This window comes from Hordeum vulgare, chromosome 3H (genome assembly GCF_904849725.1).
Source record: "Hordeum vulgare subsp. vulgare chromosome 3H, MorexV3_pseudomolecules_assembly, whole genome shotgun sequence".
Classification (NCBI taxonomy): Eukaryota; Viridiplantae; Streptophyta; class Magnoliopsida; order Poales; family Poaceae; genus Hordeum; species Hordeum vulgare.
Window position 1 is genome coordinate 6,563,972 of NC_058520.1, and position 24,981 is coordinate 6,588,952.

Below are 24,981 nucleotides of genomic sequence, written 5' to 3' on the forward strand. Positions count from 1 at the left end.
GCTAAGTAATTATTAAAATTTGGAACTGTACCTATTCACCCCCCCTCTAGGTCCATCTCGATCCTTTTCAATTGGTATCAGAGCCTCGTGCTCTATTATTATGGCTTAACCACCCTAGAGCGAGATGGACGGCATTCCCACTACTGTAGCTCCAGTGGAGAGGGACGGGACTTCCACGGAAGTCAAGTCCTTCACCTCTGAGGACCTGGAACGGGCCCTTGCCAAGCAAAAAGAGGAGCATGATGCTTCTCTTGAGGCCTTGGTCCAAATGAGACTGGCATCATTAACCACGGGGACAACCACGTCCCCGAGGGCCTCAGGGCCACATGTGCACGGTTCTTCATTTGGCCAACAACCTCCGGAGAGGAACCAAACCAGTGTTCCATGGCTTTATGCTAGATCTCAAGTTGAGAAACCTAAGTACAATCCTGGAGGAAACCCTCCCTTGCTTGATGACAATTCTGATTTTGCTTTGTGGAGAGTTGGTATGCAGGATCATCTTAGGTACGCCAATGATGAGATGTTGGACATCCTCGAGCATGGGTACAATCCTGTAGATCAAGGGTGCCTCACTCCCAGAGAAACTTATGACAAGCATCTCAATGACACTGCGATCATGTGCAAAAGAAAAGGAATGAATGACAAGCAACAGAGACCTTACATTCACATCACAAGTGCCAAGGAACTGTGGGATAGCATTATAAGGACCAAGACCGGTACCTCCACTCTTCGGCTTGCTCAATATGAAATTGCCAAGGGGCAATTACAGAATTTCTGTATGGAAAAGGGTGAATCTCCCAAGGAACTGCTAGAACGGCTCATGACTCTCGCCGTAGACATTGAGTCCTGTGACTGTGACAAGACGCAAGATAGTTTCAATCTGACCAAGAGATTTCTAGTGGACAAGTTACTTCATGGTCTTGCTCCGTATCACCATCAAATGGTATGGGACATGAGGCAGCACCATGGGTTCAAATAAATGACTCCAGATGACATCATATCCACTTTCCAATTATTTGAAGAGTCAAAGGAAAATGCAACAAAGCACCTTGCCATGCATGGCACTTCAACATCAAAGATCAATCTTGCTTTGAAAGCCAAGCATGAATGTGATGAAGAAGAAAGTGAAGAAGAAGATGGTGATGATGACTCCGAAGATGGTGATGATGTTGACTCTGATGAAAGCTCATCTTATGAGGACATTGCTCTCTTTGTAAAGAAGTTCAGTGCAGGAAAATTCAAGGGAAGATTCCTAAAGAAGAAGGTAAGAAAATGCTACAACTGTGAGGAAACCAACCACTTCTCCAATGACTGCCCTTATGAGAAGAGAGAAGATAAACCAAGGTTTCCGAAGACCTTTGTAAAGAAGGAGCTGCCAAACCCTATGAACTCCAAGCTCAAGAGAACAGATGGAAGAGCAATGGTCGCACAAGAAGAATCAGATCCAGAAGACGTTGGTGGGGTTGCCGGAGTAGCTCAGGATACACAAAACACCTTGAGGCTAGTCAACAGAAGTGGTGATGTTGTTCACTACAACTATATGAAAGACTACAAGGGCAACGCCCACAAGTGTTTGATGGCAAAGACTGCCATGGGAGATGAGGAAGACCAAAGCTCCCATGATAAGCTTAAGGTAACTCCACGGTTAAACTCCTTCACTCTAGCTTCTACCTCACCTGATGAGTATCTTGATGCGGAAGATCACTATGAGGATAATGACTTAGATCATCCCATGTTTGCCAAAATAAACAACTTTGTGTGCTCTCTTAAAGGAAAGAAGCTCACTATGTTTCGCATACTTATGGAAATGGTGAGTAAGCACACCAATACCATCAAGGAACTCGAAACCCTCGTCACTGAGGAGAAGGAAAGAAATGAAATCCTTGAGCAGAAAGTCTTGTATGAGGAAGCACGAAATGATGCATTATGCAAAAAAGTTGGTGAAAACCTTGATAAACATGCTAACGATCTTGCCTCCTTGAAAAAGGCTGAATCTGTGTGCAAAGAGTTACTAAATGATAAAAACCGACTAGTGAACTCTCATGCTTCCCTTTCTAAGGACTGTGAGCGTCTATCCTTGTCTCTCAAAGACAAGGAAGAGAAACTCACTGTTCTTACAAAGAGCTTTGAGGCACTCAAGGTTACTTATCGTGACACTTTAGCTAAGGCTTACTCCTCACCTACTATTAATGTTGATACCTGCACTACTAACTCTAGTAGTGAACTGACATCTATCCTTGAGGAAAACTGTTCGCTAAAGGCACAACTAGATAGAGGTCTCATGACATGTGCACAAGGACAAAAGACTCTCAATGAGATCTTAAGTCAACACAATGGAGGCTTTGCCAAGGAAGGGCTTGGGTTCAATCCAAGCACCGCCAAGAAAAGTGCATCTCCTCTCAAGTGTACCACTCCACTTAAAGAAATATTTGTACGAGAGGGACACAAGGAGAAAGGTAAGGTTGTGAGTGGGTCGGCCACTAGGGGTTCGCCTACTCTCAACAAGACAACTGAATTCATGCCTCCATCCTATGTACTTCGCAAATAAAATGAAGGAGAGGTTTATGCTAAATTCGTTGGTCCCCGTAATGCATTCCGATTTTATGCTATTTGGGTCCCTAAGACTCTTGTAACTAATGTGAGAGGCCCCATGACGAAATGGGCACCTCAAACCAAGTCTTAATTCGTTACAAGCTGTTTCCTCCAGAGGAGCCAAATGGGTGATCGACAGTGGATGCACCAATCATATGACCGGAGATAGTAACTTGCTCTATGACTCCATGCAAGCCATTCGACCATACATGAGCATTGTATTTGGTGGAGGGTCGAAAGGGCAGGTAATTGGGTTGGGCAAGGTGGCAATCACTAATGACATGTCTATTGCAAATGTCATTCTTGTCCAATCTCTTCAATATCATTTACTTTCAATTCACCAATTGGCTTCCGTTGGTTATGAACCATTATTCGGTCTAACAGATGTGAAAGTCTTTAAGAGAGACACTCTCGAAGTGGCCTCTGTTGGAGAGTTGGATGGCAACCTTTACACGGTTGATTTCTCGAAAGAGAGCACCTTCCATACAACCTGTCTAATGGCCAAGGCCGACATGGGATGGTTGTGGCATCGCCGGCTTGCCCATGTCGGCATGAGAAATCTTCAAAATCTCTTAAACGGCAATCACATCCTTGGACTAACTAATGTATCTTTTAAGAAAGATCGTGTGTGAAGTGCATGCATAGCTGGGAAACAACATCAATCAAAACATGCACCCAAGAACATTGTATCCACTTCAAGGCCGTTAGAGCTCCTTCATGTGGATCTGTTTGGGCCTCCTTCATGGGCAAGTCTTGGAGGGAAAAAGTATGGCCTAGTCATTGTTGATGATTACTCAAGATACACATGGGTATTCTTTCTCAAGTCCAAGAATGAGACGAAGATCACCTTCATTGATTTTGCCAAACAAGTCCATCGGAAGTTTGACAAGGACATCAAGGCAATAAGAAGTGATAATGGCTCCGAGTTCAAGAACTACACCCTAGAATAATTTCTTAGTGATGAGGGAATTGAACATCAGTACTCCGCACCTTACAACCCTCACCAAGGGGTGTGGCACACAGGAAGAACCGGACACTTGTGGAAATGGCAAGGTCCATGTTAGACGAATACAAGTCACCACATAGTTTTTGGGCTGAGGCCGTCAACACAGCATGTCATGCATCAAACCGGCTGTTCCTTCGATCAATATTGGAGAAGAGTCCATATGAGCTCCTAACTAGGAACAAGCCCAATGTTAAGTACTTTCGTGTGTTTGGATGCAAGTGTTTCATCCTCAACAAACGGGAACGGTTAGGAAAATTTCAATCCAAAACAACTGAAGGGATTTTTGTTGGCTATGGATCATACTCTCACGCCTACAGAGTCTACAACAAATCCACTGGATGTGTTATAGAAACCTGGGACGTGACGTTTGATGAATTTAACCGCTCACATGGGGAGCAAGTTGATCTAAGTGATGCAGGTAAAGAAGATTCCTCGCAAGATATCTTGAACATGGGTGTAGGTGCACTTCTTCCCATGGAACAAAGACCCCATGATGATGATGAAGATGATGAGAGTATTTCTCATCCTCAAGACAGTTCACTGCCCGTACCTCCACAAGATACTAGCACACATATCATGCCAGTTGTTGAGGATCAAGTGGGAGAACATGTCTCTCACTCTGATCACACTCAAGAACAAGTTGATCTTCAAGAGATAGACCAAAGTATGGATATGCTTGATGATGAACCTCAACAGGTGCAACACGAAGAGGAATATCTTCCACCGCACGTAAATGATCCATATGTTGAGGACGTTAATGATGGAAACAAAGTCGAACCTCGTGAAACCCTAACCTCCATCATGCCACGTGTGGCCGGTCATGTTGATATTGATCAAATCCTCACCAGCGTGTCGGAAGGTAGAGTGACTCGTAAACAATTAACAAACTTTTGTGCTCACTTTTCGTTTGTCTCTAGTACCGTGCCACACAGGGTTCAGGATGCATTGTGTGACAATGACTGGCTCCTTGCTATGCAAGAATAGTTAAACAATTTTACACGCAACGAAGTATGGTCATTGGCAGAACGACCAACTGAGGAACACAATGTCATTGGAACTAAATGGATTTTCAAGAACAAGGAAGATGAGAATGGGACTGTCCTACGCAACAAGGCAAGGTTAGTAGCACATGGGTACTCCCAAGTTGAAGGTTTGGACTTTGGTGAGACTTTCGCCCCTGTTGCTCGTCTTGAATCCATTCACATTCTATTGGCCTATGCTGCTTTCAATGGTTTTACTTTGCATCAAATGGATGTGAAAAGTGATTTTCTTAACGGTCCTCTACAAGAAGAGGTATATGTATCACAACCACCTGGGTTTGTTGACCCTCACCACAAAGACCATGTATACAAACTTCACAAGGCTCTGTATGGCCTCAAACAAGCACCCCGTGCTTGGTACGATCATCTTAAGAAGTTCTTACTCGATGATGGCTTTGTGGTGGGGGTGATCGATCCCACTCTTTTTACTAAGAGGGAAAATGGTGATTTGATCTTATGCCAAATCTATGTAGACGACATCTTTTTTGGTTCTCCTAACATCCATTTATGCAAGAAGTTTGCGGCCTCCATGACCAAGACCTTTGAGATGTCACTCAACACGGACTTGAAGTTCTTTCTTGGGTTTCAAATACAACAATTTCAAGAAGGAATTTTCTTGTCTCAAACTAAGTACCTCAAGGACATTCTTGAAAAATTTGATATGACAAATGCTAAACCAATGAAGACACCCATGGCCACAGATGTAGTTCTAAATGAAGACACCAACGGTATTCCTTTTGACCCATCTACTTACCGCTCCATGATTGGTTCGTTACTTTATCTTTGCGCATCTAGACCGGACATCATGTTAAGTGTAGGCATATGTGCTAGATTTCAAGCTTCCCCTAGGAAAGCCATCATATGGCGGTTAAGCATATTCTTAGATACCTTGTTCACACCCCAAAGTTAGGCTTATGGTACCCTAAGGATGCAAAGTTCAATCTTATTGGGTACTCCGATGCGGATTGGGCCAGTGACAAAGTGGGACGAAAATCCACTTCCAGTGCATGTCAGTTTCTTGGACGCTCCTTGGTAAGTTGGTCCTCGAAAAAGCAGAATTGTGTTTCTCTCTCCACGGCCGAGGCCGAATATATTGCAGCCGCAAGCTGTGCAACCCAACTGCTATGGATGAGGCAAACCCTAAAGGATTATGGTACCACGTATCGACACGTGCCTCTTCTCTGTGATAATGAAAGTGCCATAAAGATCTTCGAGAACCCCATTGACCACCCTCACACAAAACATATTGATATTAGGTATCATTTCTTGAGAGACCATGTGCAAAAGGGTGACATTGGTATTACCCATGTGGGTACCGACATGCAGCTCGCTGACATTTTCACCAAGCCACTTAGTGTAGCAAGGTTCTGTCAACTTAGGCGTGAACTTGGTATCTTGGAGCTTGATAACATAACTTGAAATCTTGCACACATACACACACTCACATTATGTTCTTGTCTTGATGTGGGCATGCATTTAGGGGGAGTCACTAGGACTTACGTCATAACTCTGTGTTTTGATCTTACAAAATATGCATAAATCAACTTTTGTCCACAAGTAGTATATGTAATTCTTGTAGGCAACTGTGTTCGTGTTCTTTGTGATAAACCATGACAAATCATCTCATCATCCAAATTCCAGAATCAGCCTTTGCCTACTCCTCTCTCGGTCGTCCGACGGCTAAAATCATTCCGGACGTCCGGCCAGTGTCGGTCGTCCGAAGGCTAAATCCACTCCGGACGTCCGACGCCTGTCGGACGTCCGACACATCGGGGGGCCTATAAATAGAAGGGCGCGGCCTGGGCCTTGCCCTAGCCCTCACGCTCCTGCTTTTCTCCCAGCCGCCGCCGCCGCCAGCACCAGGGGAGCTCGCCCGCGCCGCCACCTCCAGGATCTGGCTGATCTCCTCCACGGGATCCGATCTCCTCCGCGGGATCCGTCTCCCTTCCTCTCCTCTCTCGATCTGCAGGTATCTCCTCCGTTCCCCTCGCACTTGGTTCCCTTTTCTCCCTAGTCCACGTGTTCGTTCATATGGTTTGACCATGACCGTTCCCCATTGGGTTTCCAACCGTGTAGGCTTTTGTTCATCATGCCCAAGATTAAGCACGCCACCCGGAAGGACACTGCTAGCTCATCCGCTCGTGCCCCTACTGGCACGGGGTCGGACTTGAAAGGGCAGCGTCGTCCCTTCAAACGGACTTCCCGACGTCCTCCGCCTCAACAGCTCCCCTCGTCGTCTGATGGCTCTGACTTCGAGGATGAGCTTGTCGCCGAGGACCGTGCTGAACAGCCCGCCGTTCGGAGGTCTATGCCCAAGCCTGGGACTCGCAGGCCCTCCTATATGCCACCACCTCCTCCTGAACAGCACGAAGGTGAATCTCGTCGCATCTCACTTGAACCTCGTGCTAAATTAGGTCGTGAAGTCAAGAACTTCACCACGGGTCCTAAGTCTTCCTACCTCACTTTCCGCCGCGACGTTGATCAATTCTCTGTTGTACGTGACTCTATGGACTCACATTTCCGCACAAACATCCAAACGGACATCTTTACTACGGTCATAGTTCCTAAGGGTCTCTCTATTCACCACTTTATAGATCTTGAGCATATTCGCACGCACCCGGCGAAATACACGGGTGCCATTGAGCTCATTGAGTCATCGGGGCTTGCTGCCCCCTTTGCTTTTCGTCGCGATTTTAACGCTGCTGCTATTCACAGTTTTATGCCACATGTTTCTTTGGTCCAAACAACACTGTTAGCTGGATAACCTCTGACGTTCAGTTCACAACCTCTTATGATACGTTTGTTGCCGCACTTGGTTTCCCCCACTCCGGCTTCAAAATCCATAAGAATGATCCTAACCATGCACATAAGCCAATTGAGGCGTGTGGGTATCTCCTCAAACCACTCCGTGAACTTGATGCAGACGAACGCACGAAGGATCTTAACCAGGTATCCATCTGGCGATCTCCCTACTTTATCATCTTTCAGTGTCTTATCCACACCATCTATCCCAAGATGGGTGATAAGGGATCCTGCAGTGGCTACTGTATTGACATCATGTCTCATTTGTATGAGCACCCCAAGAGCAAAATTAATGTGCCTCACTTTCTATGGCATGAGATTCGGCTTGCTAGTTTCCAATACAAGCGAGCCTTTCCTCATGCCCCCTTCATCTAGGCTCTTATTAACCATGTTGCTGAATTCTCCGTTGCTGTCACTCACACACATCACAAGTGGGTCATTCCCGCTCACATGGCGGATAACTATGCTCCCAATAAAACCCCATCATCTACCTCCACTCGCCGCACTGCTACCCGGTCAGCAACCCCTTCATCTAGCTCAGCTCCTCTCGGTCGCTTTGCCAAATTTATTGGCAAGGCACATTCTGCTATGATGAAGGCCATCTCTTTCCAGTATGGTCAAACTCATGATGTGGTTTCTCGCCTTGTCTCCTCCAAGAATGCCCTCAAGGCTCGTCTGAGAGACTTGGGCGCTCTTGATGTGAGTGACGATGAGGCCCTTCCTGCTGCTCCTCCTTCTGACTTTGGCTTCCCATCTGGTCCTGAGTGGGTTGATTTTCTTGACGAGGCTGGTGGCAGTGGCTTGCGTGACGATGAGGATGATGATGATGATGATGCTGATGATCTCTGAGCATGGTTGATGCTGTTGGTGCCTCCCTTTTTGGTACTTGGTGCCAAAGGGGGAGTAATGTATCGTAGTTTTTAGTCTTTGGAGATTTAGTCTAAACTTGCATGTGTTGTGTAATGTAATGGATAAACCCATGTATGGCTACTTATGAATGTTGTGATTGCTATGGATTGCTATGATATCATCATAGGCTATTATGTTTTGCTCCACTATTTCTATGATGATCTATTATCTTTACATGATGATCCATTATCTTTACTAAGTCACCTGATAAGTCACATGATATTTTTGATACACACATTAAAAGGGAGCTCCAATATTTTATCATGCACATACTAAGGGGGAGCTCCGTACTAAACCACTCCAAGGCTATAATGTATGTTAAATCTTTTGAGACCTATGTATATGTTGTCATCAACTACCAAAAAGGGGGAGATTGAAAGTGCATGTTATGCCCCTAATCGACTTTTGGTGTTAATGACAACACATACATAGGAAACTAATCCTATTTGTTGAGTGTATCTCAGGATGGCACGTACTTTAGTAGATTGAGAATTATGTGTCAAGGTGGTCTGAGAAGATCGGGATTTATATGTCAAGAAGGCTCGGGATTGAGAAAAGATGATGTAGACTATCCATTTAAGTTTACTATTCTTGAGTATAGGGATCCCGCACTATTAAGAGGGGATCACATGTTTTGCGATGAATTTGCTCATACTACATCTCTACTTCTCTGCTCAATACCACATCTTCACTACTCTGCTCTTATCTCAAAACAGGACTAATGCCTCGGACATCCGGCCTCCTCCGGACGTCCGAGGGTCGGACGACCGACCAGCTTCGGAAATCCGGAGCTCTGCACCAGAAGAACTTGAGACATATAACTCGGACTTCCGGCTCCCTCCGAACGTCCGAGGGCCGGTCGACCGATCAGCTTCGGAAATCCGGAGCCCTGCACCAGAAGAACTTGAGCCATATAACTCGGACTTCCGGCTCCCTACGGACGTCCGAGGGCCGGACGTCCGTCCCCTTTCGGAAATCCGGAATCTTGCACCAGAGAAGTTTGAGTCGAATAACTCGGACTTCCGGCCTTCTCCGGACGTCTGGTCCCTGTTCAACTCAAAGTGATTCCAAACATATCTACAGCCCTCGGACGACCGACCCCTGTCGGACGTCCGACTCCTTGTGGATGCCCGGACATCCGTGAACTGCTGGATGTCCGAACCCTGTCTGACTTAAAGTGTCCCCAACGGCTGTTTTACAGTCCCCACTATATATACCCCTCCCACTTTGTGAGAGGGTGTCCAACACAGCTAGAACACATACAAGAACACCTTTCTTCTCACTCACTCTTGTCTACACTCAATCTTAGATCCCAAGAGCATTTGTGAGTCCCTTTGAGTGTTGTTCCAATCAAAAGATAGATCGTCTCCTTCTCCTCCTCTCCACCAAAGTGATTTGTGATTTGAGCAAGTTTTGAGCAATCCCCGTGATATTGTTACTCTTGGAGGTTGGAGACTCCTAGGCGGTAGGAGTCTTCGGAGAGGAATCAAACCATTGTGATTTCCCTCGGAAAGTTTGTGAAGGTTTGGAAGCCACCTCAAGGCTTACCACTAGTGGTTGAGAAACGCCTTCATGGAGTTATCTCAAAGGGAGAATAGGGTGAGCCTTCGTGGCGTTGGTGTGCCTTCGTGGTAACATCCGCCCCTCTAACGGTGACGTAGCTTCCCTCCAAGGAAGTGAACATCGGGATACATCCTCGTCTCTCTTGGAGTTTCGGTTATTCCTAACCTTAACTCTCTAATTGTGTTAATCCTTATTACGTACTTGTATTTGATTATTGTTTAGCGGTTGCCTTACTTCACTCTAAATAGCTTACTCCTTGTCATAGCAATTATTAGGCCTACGCTCATATTCCGCACCTTTGCCTAAAATTGCTAAGTAATTATTAAAATTTGGAACTGTACCTATTCGCCCCCCCTCTAGGTCCATCTCGATCCTTTTCACCTGGTGGTTTTGGATTTTTATAGAATTTATAGGCGAAAGAAGTAGGGCAAAGGATCCATGGGGGGCCCACAAGCCTGCTAGGCGCCCCCAGGCCACGGCTAGAGGGCTTGTGACCTCCCCCGGGGTCCTTTGCCTTGGTTCTCAAGTCCCCTGTGTATCTGTTGTTATGGAAAAAATCATTTCATAGGTTTTATTCCTTTCGGACTCCCTTTAATATTCTTCTCTGAACAAGGTCAAAAACATAGAAAAAACAGAAACTGGGACTTGGCACCGAGTTAATAGGTTAGTCCCAAAAAAGATATAAAATAGCATATTCATGCATACAAAACATCCAAAGTTGACGAGATAATATCATGGAACCATCAAAAATTATAGATACGTTGGAGACGTATCAAGCATCCCCAAGCTTAACTCCTGCTCGTCCTCGAGTAGGGAAGTGATAAAGACTGAATTTTTGATGTGGAATGCTACCTAACATATTTGTCCTTTGTAACTTCTTTATTCTCGCATGAATGTTCAGATCCGTAAGATTCAAAACAATAGTTCACTATTGACATGAAAACAATAGTACTTCACGCATACTAGCAAAGTGATCATGAACTTTTGAAGTAACAAGGCCAAAGAAAGTTATCCCTACAAAATCATATAGTCTGGCTATGCTCCATCATCCCCACACAACGAATTTAAATCATGCACAACCCCGGTATTGGCCAAGTAATTGTTTTCGCACTCTTACTTTCTCAAACTTTTTCAACTCTCACGCAATACATGAGCGTGAGTCATGGATATAACACTATAGGTGCAATATAGTGTGATGGAGGTTGTGGGGCAAAAAGGAGGAGATGGTCACATCGACTCGGCATATCAACGGGCTATGGAGATGCCCATCAATAGATATCAATGTGAATGAGTAGGGATTATCATGGAACGGATTCACTTAGAGCTATAAGTGTGTGAAATCTCAAAAGGAGAACTAGTGGGTGTGCACCCAACTTGCTTGGTCACAAAGACCTAGGGCAATTTTGAGGAAGCCCATCATTGGAATATACAAGCCAAGTTATATAATGAAGATTCCCACTAGTATATGGAAGTGTCAAAACAAGAGACTCTCTATCATGAAGAATATGGTGCTATTTTGAAGCACAAGTGTGGAAAAAGATAGTACCATTGTCCCTTCTCTCTTTTTTTCTCTCTTTTTTTTGGGGCTCTTTGGCCTCTTTTCATTTTATTTTTTTTGGTGGGCATCTTTGGCCTCTTTTTTTATTTCCTCACATGGGATAATGCTCTAATAATGATGATCATCACACTTTTATTTACTCACAACTCAATACTTAGAGCAATGATGACTCTATAGGAAATTCCTCCGGCACTGTACCGGGATGTGCAACGATCTAGCTTAGCGTATGACGTTGAAACATCTCGCTAGCTATCTTACCATCATGCAATGGCAATATGAAATTGACAGCACAAGTCATGAGACGGAACAGTGGGAGTTGCATGGCAATATATCTCGGAATGACTATGAAAATGCCATAATAGGTAAGTATGGTGGCTGTTTTGAGAAAGGTATATGGTGGGTTTGTGCACCGGCGAAAGTTAAGCGGCACTAGAGAGGCTAGCAATGGTGGAAGGTGAAAGTGCATCTATACCATGGACTCACATTAGTCATGAAGAACTCATATACTTATTGCGAAAGTTTTATTAGTAATCGAAGCAAAGTGATAAACACATACTCCTAGGGGAAGGGTTGGTAGGTGTTAACCATCGCGCGATCCGGACCGCCACACAAAGGATGACAATCAATAAATCAATTATGCTCCGACTTCCTAACATAGTGGTTCACCATACATGCATGCTACGGGAATCACTAACTTCAACACAAGTATTTCTAGATTCACAACACCCTACGAACACAACTATAATATTACCAAATCCATATCTCAAAACTTAATTGTTAGGAATCAAACTTCTCTTACTAATCAATGCACTTGAATATGGAATTTTTTATTATATCCTCTTTGGATGCCTATCATCTTTAGGACCACTTTCATAGCACACGCCAATTACCAAGTTACTGAGAGAGAGCACTCTCAAAAAGATATAAGTGAAGATCGAGAGTTTTTATTTCTACAAAATATGACACCGCCGTGCTCTGCAACGATTTAAGTGAAGCACTAGAGCAAAATTATCTAACTCAAAAGATATAAGTGAAGCTCAGTGAGTATTCTAGCAAATTCATGATGAGTGCATGTCCCTCTCAAAAATGTGTGCAGCAAGGATTATTGTGACAAAACAAAAATAAAAGACTCCTATAATACACGACGCTCCAAGAAAAACACATATCATGTGGAGAATAAAAATATAGCTCCAAGTAACGTTAACGATGGATTGAAGACGAAAGAGGGGATGCCTTCCCGGGGCATCCCCATGGTTAGTGAAAGTGCGTTATATCGACTAGAGGGGGGTGAATAGGAGATTTTTAGAATTTCATCACTCAGGAAATTCCTATTGAGGAAATTCCTCACTGATGACTAACTTACAGCGGAAACAGTAAAGGATCGGAAGCGCAAAGTTTCACAATAGCAGTTTTTCGGAGTGACGAATGTGAAAACACATTGCACTGTGAGCAGGCACGCAGAATACAGATGAGGATTAACTGACGTGAAGAATTTGTTGGGTAACGTAGCATAAATTCAAAATTTTCCTACGCATATTCAGATCTTCCTATGGAGAGACCAGCAACGAGAGAGGGCTAAGAGCATCTTCATACCTTTGAAGATCGCTAAGCGGAAGCGTTGCTAGAACGCGGTTGATGGAGTCGTACTCGCAGCGATTCCGATCTAGTGCCGAACTACGGCACCTCCGCGTTCAACACACGTGCAGCCCGGTGACGTCTCCCGCACCTTGATCCAGCAAGGAGGAGGGATAGGTTGAGGAAGAACTCCAGCAGAACGACGGTGTGGTGTCGATGGAGAGACGAGGTCTCCCGGCAGGGCTTCATCAAGCACCGGCACAGAGGAGGAGGAAGAAGGGCAGGCTGCGCCGAGAGAGAGGCAAAAGTCTGATCTCCAATGGCCAAAAGTGCGCACTATATATAGGGGGAGGGAGGGGCTGCGCCCCCTTGAGGGTTTCCCTCTCCTGGGGGGGGGGGGCAGCCCTAGATGGGGGCTAGTGCGGCGGCCAAGGGGGGGAGGAGGGGTGTGGCGCACCCCTGGTGGGCCTTAGGCCCACCTGGCTTAGGGTTTGCCCCCCCTTTTCTCTCCCCCACGCATTGGGCTTAGTGGGGAGGCGCACCAGCCCACCTAGGGGCTGGTTCCCTTCCCCACTTGGCCCACCTTACCTCCCAGGGTCGTTGCCGCCCTTCGGTGGACCCCTGGAGCCACCTCCGGTGGTCCCGGTGGTCCCGGTACGTTACCGGTGATGCCCGAAACACTTCCGGTATCCGAAACCATCCGTCCTATATATCAATCTTTACCTCCGGACCATTCCGGAGCTCCTCGTGACGTCCGGGATCTCATCCGGGACTCCGAACAACTTTCGGTAACCTCGTATAACAATTCCCTATAATCCTAGCGTCATCGAACCTTAAGGGTGTGTTTGGTTGCTGTCATGGACTGGAATGTCACGGGTCGGACCCGTTCCTAGCCCTCGTTCCTGCGTTTGGTTTACCAACCGGAGTAGAACCCACCCATTCCACTTTAGGGAATATTCCCCTCAGATCAGGAATGCGCTAGCACCAGCAAATCCACGGAATCGCACGGAACGGCTCGTCTCGCGCAGCCCTATCCTCATCTCCTCCCCAGCTGCGCCGGCGCTCTCTCTCCCTCTCCAGGTGCGTCGCCGCCTCCCTCTCTCCCTGCCGCGCCGCCTCCCTCCCTCTCTCCCTGCCGCGCCGCCTCCCTCTCTCCCTACCGCGCTGCGCCGCCGGCCGCCGGCCGCCTCCCTGCCGCGCTGCGCCGCCGGCCGCCGGCCGCCTCCCTCTCTCCCTGCTGCTGCTGCGCGCCGCCCCTCCCTTCCTCCCTGCCGCGCCGCGCTCTGCTGCTGCGCGCGTTGCCTGCTGCTGCGCGCGCTGCCTGCTGCTGCCTGCTGCGCTGCCTGCTGCTGCGCGCGCCGCCCCTTCCTCCCTGCCGCGCTGCCTGCTGCTGCCTGCTGCTGCCCGCGTTGCCTGCTGCACTCTCTGCCTGCTGCTGCTGATTTTTGCCAATGTTTTGATGCAGGTAGAAGGTGCTACTCCAGCGCGGCGACACAGCGAAATTTGTGCTGCCTCAAGGTATGAATCCCTCTGTCTATCCCCTTTATATGCTGCTGTCAAGAACATTTTTTTGCTCAAATTGGTGCCATCCAGTACATCTTTGCAATATATCTGTCCAATACATCTTTGTAATATTTGATAGCAATTGTAGATGGTCAAGAAGATGAACAAAAGACAAAGGATGATTAGGGGAGCTGCAGTTTTTGTCACACTTGCTGCAATAGCAGTCATTGTTAGAGCTATAATAAGGAAGAGAAGACCACGTATTACATATGGCCCAATGCATGAAAGAGATAGGGTCAGATTTGATTATCTAGACCAAAAAATTTGGAAAAGCGATGTGTTGTGTAAAAACATGTTAAGGTTTGAAAGAGCTGCATTTTTTGGCTTGTGTGGCATACTGAGGGATCGAAAGTTGCTAGAAGACAGTCCACATCTTAGCGTGGAGCAACAATTAGCGATGTTTTTACATACAATTGGACACAATGTTCGGAATAGGGTTATTTCAGCCAATTTTTGTAGATCATATGGCACAACCAGCATCTACTTTAGAAAGGCTCTTTATGCCATAGGCGAGCTTCGCAATGATTACATAAGGCCACCATCATTGGAGACCCCTGCCAAAATTGCTGGAAACCATCGATTTGACCCATATTTTAAGGTAAACTCAGAAACTATTCGCTAGCTATGAAGGCTATATGATATGCCATTTAATAATTGTCACTATATAGGATTGTATTGGAGCTATCGATGGTACACATGTGCGAGCAGGTGTTACCAAAGATGTGGAGAATTCTTTTCGGGGTAGGAAGGCCTTCACCACTCAAAATGTGATGGCAGCGGTAGATTTTGACCTACGCTTCACATATGTGTTGGCTGGTTGGGAAGGGTCGGCACATGATGCTACTGTTTTAGCTGATGCATTAACGCGTGAGAGAGGCTTACAAGTGCCACCGGGTAAGAAGTTTCCCAAGATAGAAAATTGTCCATTTGTTATTGCCTTACAAGAATCATTGTCACCAAGTTTTGTTTTATTTTTTTAGGAAAGTTCTACCTAGTTGATGCTGGTTATGGAGCAAAGCCTGGGTTCTTACCACCTTTTCGTGGTGTGAGGTACCATTTGAATGAGTGGGGCAACAATCCGGTCCAAAATGATAGGGAGTTGTTCAACCTTAGGCACTCATCTCTACGGGTCACAGTAGAGAGGGCTTTTGGATCTCTCAAGAGGCGTTTCAAAATTTTAGATGATGACAAACCCTTCTTCTCTTTCCCGGTGCAAGTCGACATTGTTATAGCATGTTGTGTTCTTCATAATTATGCACTGTCACAAGGGATTGATGAATTTATTATACCGGAAGTGACATGGACCACCCAACCAATTCGAACAACAAGGCAACAAGCAAGTGACCATAGGGCCACGGTAGACCGTAGGCTGCAAATTGCCGCCCAAATGTGGGAAGATAGGCAAATCATGTATGCAAATTTATGAGTGTGTGACACTCCATGTATCATGTATCATTTATTGTGTTAAAACCATGTATTTGTAGTGTTGAAACCATGTATTTGGATTTATTTGATGGCTGGACAGATTGCATCTATGATATTTGATGGCTGAAACCACTTCTTTGGACAGATTGCATCTATGATATTTGATATTTGTTAAACTATAATCCATTTTTTGCAACATTTTGATGTCTTGACAGAAATGGACAATACCGAAGTCACCGCTGCAAGTGGGAACTCCATCAAGAGTGGGGTCATTGTATGGACTCCTGCAATGACCAACACGATGCTGGGGTTTTTGGCTGACCTTGTTGCAAAAGGAAAGAGGACTTCTAGTGGGTTCAGGGAGGCACATCACAGACAATGTGCTGCTGTTTTGAATGAGCAGTTCAAACTAGCTGTCACTGTAGAACAAGTTCGAAACCATCTCAAGAAGTGGAGGAAGATTTGGGGAAGGGTTGTCATCTTGAAGAATTTAAGTGGAGCTCTATGGGATGAAGATACTTGCACAATTAGGCTTGCCGAAGAACACTATGCAGGTCATTGCATGGTAAGCTTCTAATGCTATGAGATGATATCATGCTATTTTCGGCCTACATTATTGCTAATCACTTGCACTTTTTTTGTAGGCACACAAAGCTGATGCCCCTTACTTGAACACCCCAATTGAACACTATCATGCTATGGCGACCATCTTTGGGACAACCGCGGCTTCGGGGATCAATGCTAGGTCTGGGAATGATCTACTTTCTATTGAAGTGGAAGATGAGGAGAATGGTGAGGTGAACACATCACCAAATGTTGCTGAGTCCTCTCACCCCAAAGGACCACCAAAAAAGAAGGCCAAGGTAGTGAAAGTTCTTGAAGATCCACTAGTTACCACTCTCAATTACGGGTTCAAACTTGTGGCTGATGCTCTTGTGAAGTCTGGGGATGATGATGATATACCCGCTGAACTTTGGGATGAGGTCTGCAAGTTGGGAGAATTTGATGAAGAGCACCTAGCCCACTACTATGCTCATCTTGTTGACAATCCGAAGATCGCAAAAGCCTTCATGACACTTTCCCAAACCAACAAATCTGTTTGGGTGAGTAGGTATGTGAAGAAGAACTTCTAAATTCGATATGGTTGTATGGTTGTCAAGTATGTGAACAACATGTATGGCTGTAGTGCACTTTGCTTTGGATATTTGGGTGTTTGCTTTTGGATGTGTATGATTGTCAAGTATGGCTGTAGTTGTTGGCTGGATGTATGGCTGGATGTGGCTTTTGGATATTTGGTATTTAATGATATTGTTGCTGCAAATTGTGTTACATGTCAATACATATATTGTTGTGTTGTTTTTCTTCAAAATACAAACGAAATGCTGCTGAAATTTCGAATTTTTGTTATTCCAATTTTCATTCCATGCCTCCCAACCAAACACTGGAACGGAACCATCCCGTTCCACTTTTTTGCTCGTACCAAACACAGGAACGGAACCGACCCGTTCCTCTGGAATGGAACCATTCCATTCCATGACAGTTGGTTCTCCAACCAAACACACCCTAAGTGTGTAGACCCTACGGGTTCGGGAGACACGCAGACATGACCGAGACGCCTCTCCGGCCAATAACCATCAGCAGGGTCTGGATACCCATGGTGGCTCCCACTTGCTCCACGATGATCTCATCGGATGAACCACGATGTCAAGGATTCAATCTATCCCGTATACGATTCCCTTTGTCTGTCGGTATAGAACTTGCCCGAGATTCGATTGTCGGTATACCTATACCTTGTTCAATCTCGTTACTGGTAAGTCTCTTTACTCGTTCTGTAGCACGTCATCGTGTGACTAACTCCTTAGTCACATTGAGCTCATGATGATGTTCTACCGAGTGGGCCCAGAGATACCTCTCCGTCACACGGAGTGACAAATCCCGATCTCGATTCGTACCAACCCAACAAACACTTTCGGAGGTACCCGTAGTGCACCTTTATAGTCACCCAGTTACGTTGTGACGTTTGATACACCCAAAGCACTCCTACGGTATCCAGGAGTTGCACAATCTCACGGTTGAAGGAAAAGATACTTGACATTAGAAAAGCTTTAGCATACGAACAATACGATCTAGTGCTATGCTTAGGATTGGGTCTTGTCCATCACATCATTCTCCCAATGATGTGATTCCGTTATCAATGACATCTAATGCCCATGATCAGGAAACCATGATCATCTATTGACTAATGAGCTAGCCAACTAGAGGCTTGCTAGGGACACATTGTGATCTATTTATTGACACATGTATCACTGTTTCCTGTTAATACAATTATAGCATCAACAATAGACGGTTATCATGAACAAGGAAATATGATAATAACTTAGAGTCATCCGGATCTGTGTCGAAGCTAGCGTCGACGTAACCCTTTACGATGAGCTCTTCGTCACCTCCATAAACGAGAAACATTTCCTTAGCCCTTTTCAGGTACTTAAGGATATTCTTGACCGTTGTCCAGTGTTCCATACCAGGATCACTTTGGTACCTCCCTACCAAACTTATGGCAAGGTTTATATCAGGTCTGGTACACAGCATGGCATACATTAGAGAGCCCACGACTGATGCGTAGGGGACATAACTCATCTTCTCTCTATCTGCTTCCGTGGTCGGCGACTAAGTCTCACTCAATCTCACACCTTGCAAAACTGGCAAGAACCCTTTCTTTGAGTTTTCCATGTTGAATTTCTTCAATATCTTGTCAAGGTATGTACTTTGCGAAAGACCTATGAGGTTTCTTGATCTATCTCTATAGATCTTGATGCCTAATATGTATGCAGCTTCTCGAAGGTCCTTCATTGAAAAACTCTTGTTCAAATAGGCCTTTATGCTCTCCAACATCTCTATATTATTCCCCATTAATAATATGTCATCCACATACAGTATGAGGAAAGCTACAGAGCTCCCACTCACTTTCTTGTACAGACAGGCTTCTCTGTAACCTGTATGAACCCAAACGCTTTAATCACCTCATTAAAGCGAATGTTCCAACTCCGAGATGCTTGCACCAGCCCATAGATGGAGCACTGGAGCTTGCACACTTTGTTAGCACCCTTAGGGTCGACAAAACCTTCTGGTTGCATCATATACAACTCTTCCTTAAGGTTCCCGTTAAGGAACGCTGTTTTGACGTCCATTTGCCAAATTTCATAATCATAAAAGGCGGCAATTGCTAACATGATTTAGACTGATTTCAGCTTCGCTACGGGAGAGAAAGTCTCTTCGTAGTCAACTCCACGAATTTGTCGAAAACCCTTTGCGACAAGTCGAGCTTTGTAAACGGTTACATTACCGTTTGCATCGGTCTTCTTCTTGAAGATCCATTTATTTTCTATGGCTTGCCGGTCATCGGGCAAGTCCACCAAAGTCCATGCTTTGTTCTCATAAATGGATCCTATCTCGGATTTCATAGCCTCAAGCCACTTGTTGGAATCCGGGCCCGCCATCGCTTCTTCATAGTTCAAAGGTTCACCGTTGTCTAACAACATGATTTCCATCACAGGGTTGCCGTACCACTCTAGTGCGGAGCGTGCCCTTCTGGACCTTCGCGGTTCAGTAGTAACTTGATCCGAAGCTTCCTGATCATCATCATTAACTTCCTCTTCAGTCGGTGTAGGCGCCACAGGAACAACTTCCCGTGCTGCGCTACTATCCTGTTCGAGAGGGGTTGTAATTACCTCATCAAGTTCTACCTTCCTCCCACTTACTTCTTTCGAGAGAAACTCTTTCTCTAGAAAGGATCCGTTCTTGGCAACAAAGGTTTTACTTTCGGATCTAAGATAGAAGGTATACCCAATAGTTTCGTTAGGGTATCCTATGAATACGCATTTCTCCGCTTTGGGTTCGAGCTTTTCTGGTTGAAGTTTCTTCACATAAGCATCGCAGCCCCAAACTTTAAGAAATGACAACTTAGGTTTCTTGCAAAACCATAGTTCATACGATGTCGTCTCAACGGATTTAGACGGTGCCCTATTTAAAGTGAATGTTGCAGTTTCTAATGCGTATCCCCAAAATGATAGCGGTAAGTCGGTAAGAGACATCATAGATCGTACCATATCTAATAAAGTGTGATTACGACGTTCAGACACTCCGTTGCGTTGCGGTGTGCCAGGCGGCGTCAGTTGTGAAACGATTCCACACTTCCTTAGGTGTGTGCCAAACTCGTGATTCAAATATTCTCCTCCACGATCAGATCGTAGACACTTAATTTTTCTGGCACGTTGATTCTCGACCTCACTCTGAAATTCCTTGAACTTTTCAAATGTCTCAGATTTGTGCTTCATCAAGTAGATATACTCATACCTACTCAAATCATCGGTGAGAGTGAGAACATAACGATAGCCACCGCGAGCTTCAACGTTCATTGGACCACACACATCAGTATGTATTATTTCCAATAAGTCGGTTGCTCTCTCCATTATTCCTGAGAATGGAGTCTTAGTCATCTTGCCCATGAGGCACGGTTCGCATGTGTCAAATGATTCAAAGTCAAGAGACTCTTAATAGTCCATCAGTATGGAGCTTCTTCATGCGCTTAACGCCGATATGACCAAGGCGACAGTGCCACAAGAATGTGGGACTATCATTATCAACTTTACATCTTTTGGTACTCACACTATGAATATGTGTAACATCACGATCGAGATTCATCAAGAATAAACCATTCACCAACGAAGCATGACCATAAAACATATCACTCATATAAATAGAACAACCATTATTCTCTGACTTAAATGAGTAGCCGTCTCGCATTAAGCAAGACCTTGATACAATGTTCGTGCTTAAAGCTGGTACTAAATAACAATTATTAAGGTTTAAAACTAATCCCGACGGTAGATGTAGAGGTAGCGTGCCGACGGCGATCACATAGACCTTTGAACCATTCCCGACGCGCATCGTCACCTCGTCCTTGGCCAGTCTCCGCTTATTCCGCAGTTCCTGCTTTGAGTTGCAAATGTGAGCAACAACACCGGTATCAAATACCCAGGAGCTACTACGAGCGCTGGTAAGATACACATCAATAACATCTATATCACATATACCTTTAACGTTGCCGGCCTTCTTGTCCGCTAAGTATTTGGGGCAGTTCCGCTTCCAGTGACCCTTTCCCTTGCAATAGAAGCACTCAGTCTCAAGCTTGGGTCCATTCTTTTTCTTCTTCCCGGCATATGGCTTACCGGGCGCGGCAACATCTCTGCCGTCTTTCTGGAAGTTCTTCTTACCCTTGCCCTTCTTGAAAGTAGTGGTCTTGTTGACCATGAGCACTTGATGCTCTTTCTTGATTTCTACTTCTGCAGACTTGAGCATCGAGTACAACTCGGGAATGGTCTTCTCCATCCCTTGCATGTTGTAGTTAAGCGCAAAGCCGTTGTAGCTTGGTGGGAGAGACTCGAGGATTCGGTCAATTATAGAATCATCCGGAAGTTTGACTCCAAGTGAAGTCAGACGACCGTGTAACCCAGACATTTTGAGTATGTGCTCACTGACAGAACTGTTCTCCTCCATCTTACAGCTAAAGAACTTCTCGGAGACTTCATATCTATCAACACGGGCATGAGCTTGAAAAACTAGCTTCAGCTCTGGGAACATCTCATATGCTCCGTGTTGCTCAAAACGCCTTTGGAGCCTCGTTTCTAAACTGTATAACATGCCACACCTAACCAGAGAGTAGTCATCACTCCGCGTTTGCCAGACGTTCAGAATGTCCTGGGCTGCTGCAGGAGCGGGAGGGTCACCTAGCGGCGCATCAAGGACATAAGCCTTTTTAGCTTCTTCAAGGATGAGCTTCAAGTTGCGAACCCAGTCCGCATAGTTGCTACCATCATCTTTCAACTTGTTTTTCTCTAGGAATGCGTTGAAATTGAGGTTGACGTTGGCCATCTATAATATTTATAAAGACAAACCTTTTAGACTTAGTTCATGACAATTAAGTTCATTTAATCAAATTAAGTATGAACTCCCACTTAAATCGACATCCCTCTAGTCATCTAAGTGATACATGATCCATGTTGACTAACCCGTGTCCGATCATCACGTGAGACGGACTAGTCACCATGGTGAGCAACTTCATGCTGATCGTATTCAACCATACGACTCATGTTCAACCTTTCGGTCTCTTGTATTCGAGGTCATGTCTGTACATGCTAAGCTCGTTGAGTCAACCTAGGTGTTTGGCGTGTGTAAATCTGGCTTACACCCGTTGTATGCGAATGTTAGAATCTATCACACCCGATCATCACGTGGTGCTTCGAGACAACGAACCTTCGCAACGGTGCACACTTAGGGGAATACGTTCTCGAAATTTTAAGAGGGATCATCTTATTATGCTACCGTCGTTCTAAGCAATAAGATGTAAAACATGATAAACATCACAATGCAATCATATAGTGACATGATATGGCCATTATCATCTTCGCCCTTTCGATCTCCATGTTCAGGCATCGCATGATCATCATTGTCATCGGCGAGACACCATGATCTCCATCATCATGATCTCCATCATCGTGTCTCCGTGAAGTCGTCACGCCAACTACTACTATCACTACTACTATAGCTAACCGTTAGCAATGAAGTAAAAGTAGTAAGCACATGGCGTTGCATCTCATACAATAAATTAAGACAACTCCTATGGATCCTGCCGGTTGTCATACTCATCGACATGCAAGTCGTGAAACCTATTACAATAACATGATCATCTCATACATCATACATGCAACATCACAACTTTGGCCATATCGCATCACATGTCAAACCCTGCAAAAACCAGTTAGACGTCCTCTAATTGTTGTTGCAAGTTTTACGTGGTTGATTTGGGTTTCTAGAAAGAACGCCTTCTTACCTACGTGACAGACACAACGATGATATGCCAAATCTATTTACCCTTCATAAGGACCCTTTTCATCAAATCCAATCCGACTAGAGTATGAGAGACAGACACCCGCTAGCCACCTTTATGCACGGTGTGCATGTCTGTCGGTGGAACCAGTCTCACGTAAGCGTACGTGTAAAGTCGGTCCGGGCCGCTTCATCCCACAATACCGCCGGAAAAGAATAATACTAGTAGCGGCAAGCAAATTGACAAATCATCGCCCACAACTTTTGTATTCTACTCGTGCATAGAATCTACGCATAGAAAACCTGGCTCGGATGCCACTGTTGGGTAACGTAGCATAAATTCAAACTTTTCCTACGCATATTCAGATCTTCCTATGGAGAGACCAGCAACGAGAGAGGGGTAAGAGCATCTTCATACTTTGAAGATCGCTAAGTGGAAGCGTTGCTAGAACATGGTTGATGGAGTCGTACTCGCAGCGATTCCGATATAGTGCCGAACTACGGCGCGTTCAACACACGTGCAGCCCGATGACGTCTCCCGCACCTTGATCCAGCAAGGAGGAGGGAGAGGTTGGGGAAGAACTCCAGCAGCACGATGGCGTGGTGTCGATGGAGAGACGAGGTCTCCCGGCAGGGCTTCGCCAAGCACCGGCAGAGAGGAGGAGGAAGAAGGGCAGGGCTGCGCCGAGAGAGAGGCAAAAGTCTGATCTCCAATGGCCAAAAGTGCCCACTATATATAGGGGGGGGCTGCGCCCCCTTGAGGGTTTCCCTCTCCTGGGGGGCGGCAGCCTTAGATGGGGTCTCGTGCGGCGGCCAAGGGGGGGGGGACGAGGGGTGTGGCGCACCCCTGGTGGGCCTTAGGCCCACCTGGCTTAGGGTTTGCCCCCCCCCCCTTTTCTCTCCCCCACGCATTGGGCTGAGTGGGGAGGCACCAGCCCACCTAGGGGCTGGTTCCCTTCCCCACTTGGCCAACCTTACCTCCCGGGGTCGTTGCCCCCCTTCGGTGGACCCCCGGGGCCACCTCCGGTGGTCCCGGTGGTCCCGGTACGTTACCGGTGATGCCCAAAACACTTCCGGTATCCGAAACCATCCGTCCTATATATCAATCTTTACCTCCGGACCATTCTGGAGCTCCTCGTGACGTCCGGGATCTCATCCGGGACTCCGAACAACTTTCGGTAACCACGTATAACAATTCCCTATAATCCTAGGGTCATCGAACCTTAAGTGTGTAGACCCTAGGGGTTCGGGAGACAGACAGACATGACCGAGACGCCTCTCCGGCCAATAACCATCAGTGGGGTCTGGATACCCATGGTGGCTCCCACTTCCTCCACGATGATCTCATCGGATGAACCACGATGTCAAGGATTCAATCAATCCTGTATACGATTCCCTAGGTCTGTCGGTATAGAACTTGCCCGAGATTCGATCGTCGGTATACCTATACCTTGTTCAATCTCGTTACCGGTAAGTCTCTTTACTCGTTCCGTAGCACGTCATCGTGTGACTAACTCCTTAGTCATATTGAGCTCATGATGATGTTCTACCGAGTGGGCCCAGAGATACCTCTCCGTCACACGGAGTGACAAATCCCGATCTCGATTCGTACCAACCCAACAGACACTTTCGGAGGTACCCGTAGTGCACCTTTATAGTCACCCAGTTACGTTGTGACGTTTGATACACCCAAAGCACTCCTACGGTATCCGGGAGTTGCACAATCTCACGGTCGAAGGAAAAGATACTTGACATTAGAAAAGCTTTAGCATACAAACAATACGATGTAGTGCTATGCTTAGGATTGGGTCTTGTCCATCACATCATTCTCCGAATGATGTGATCCCGTTATAAATGACATCTAATGCCCATGATCAGGAAACCATGATCATCTATTGACTAACGAGCTAGCCAACTAGAGGCTTGCTAAGGACACATTGTGATCTATTTATTCGCACATGAATTACTGTTTCCTGTTAATACAATTATAGCATGAACAATAGACGATTATCATGAACAGGGAAATATGATAATAACCATTTTATTATTGCCTCTAGAATATT

At 45.7% G+C, this 24,981-nt stretch overlaps 1 protein-coding gene across 1 annotated transcript; it reads left to right on the plus strand.

Annotated features, from left to right (window-relative positions):
- Positions 1-16,250: 16,250 nt before the first annotated feature.
- LOC123441274 lies at positions 16,251-17,303 on the plus strand. Its single transcript, XM_045117758.1, has 2 exons — positions 16,251-16,598; positions 16,678-17,303. Exons 1-2 carry the CDS (start codon positions 16,251-16,253, stop codon positions 17,164-17,166), a joined length of 837 nt encoding a protein of 278 aa, XP_044973693.1. The 3' UTR covers positions 17,167-17,303.
- The last annotated feature ends 7,678 nt before the right edge of the window (positions 17,304-24,981 follow it).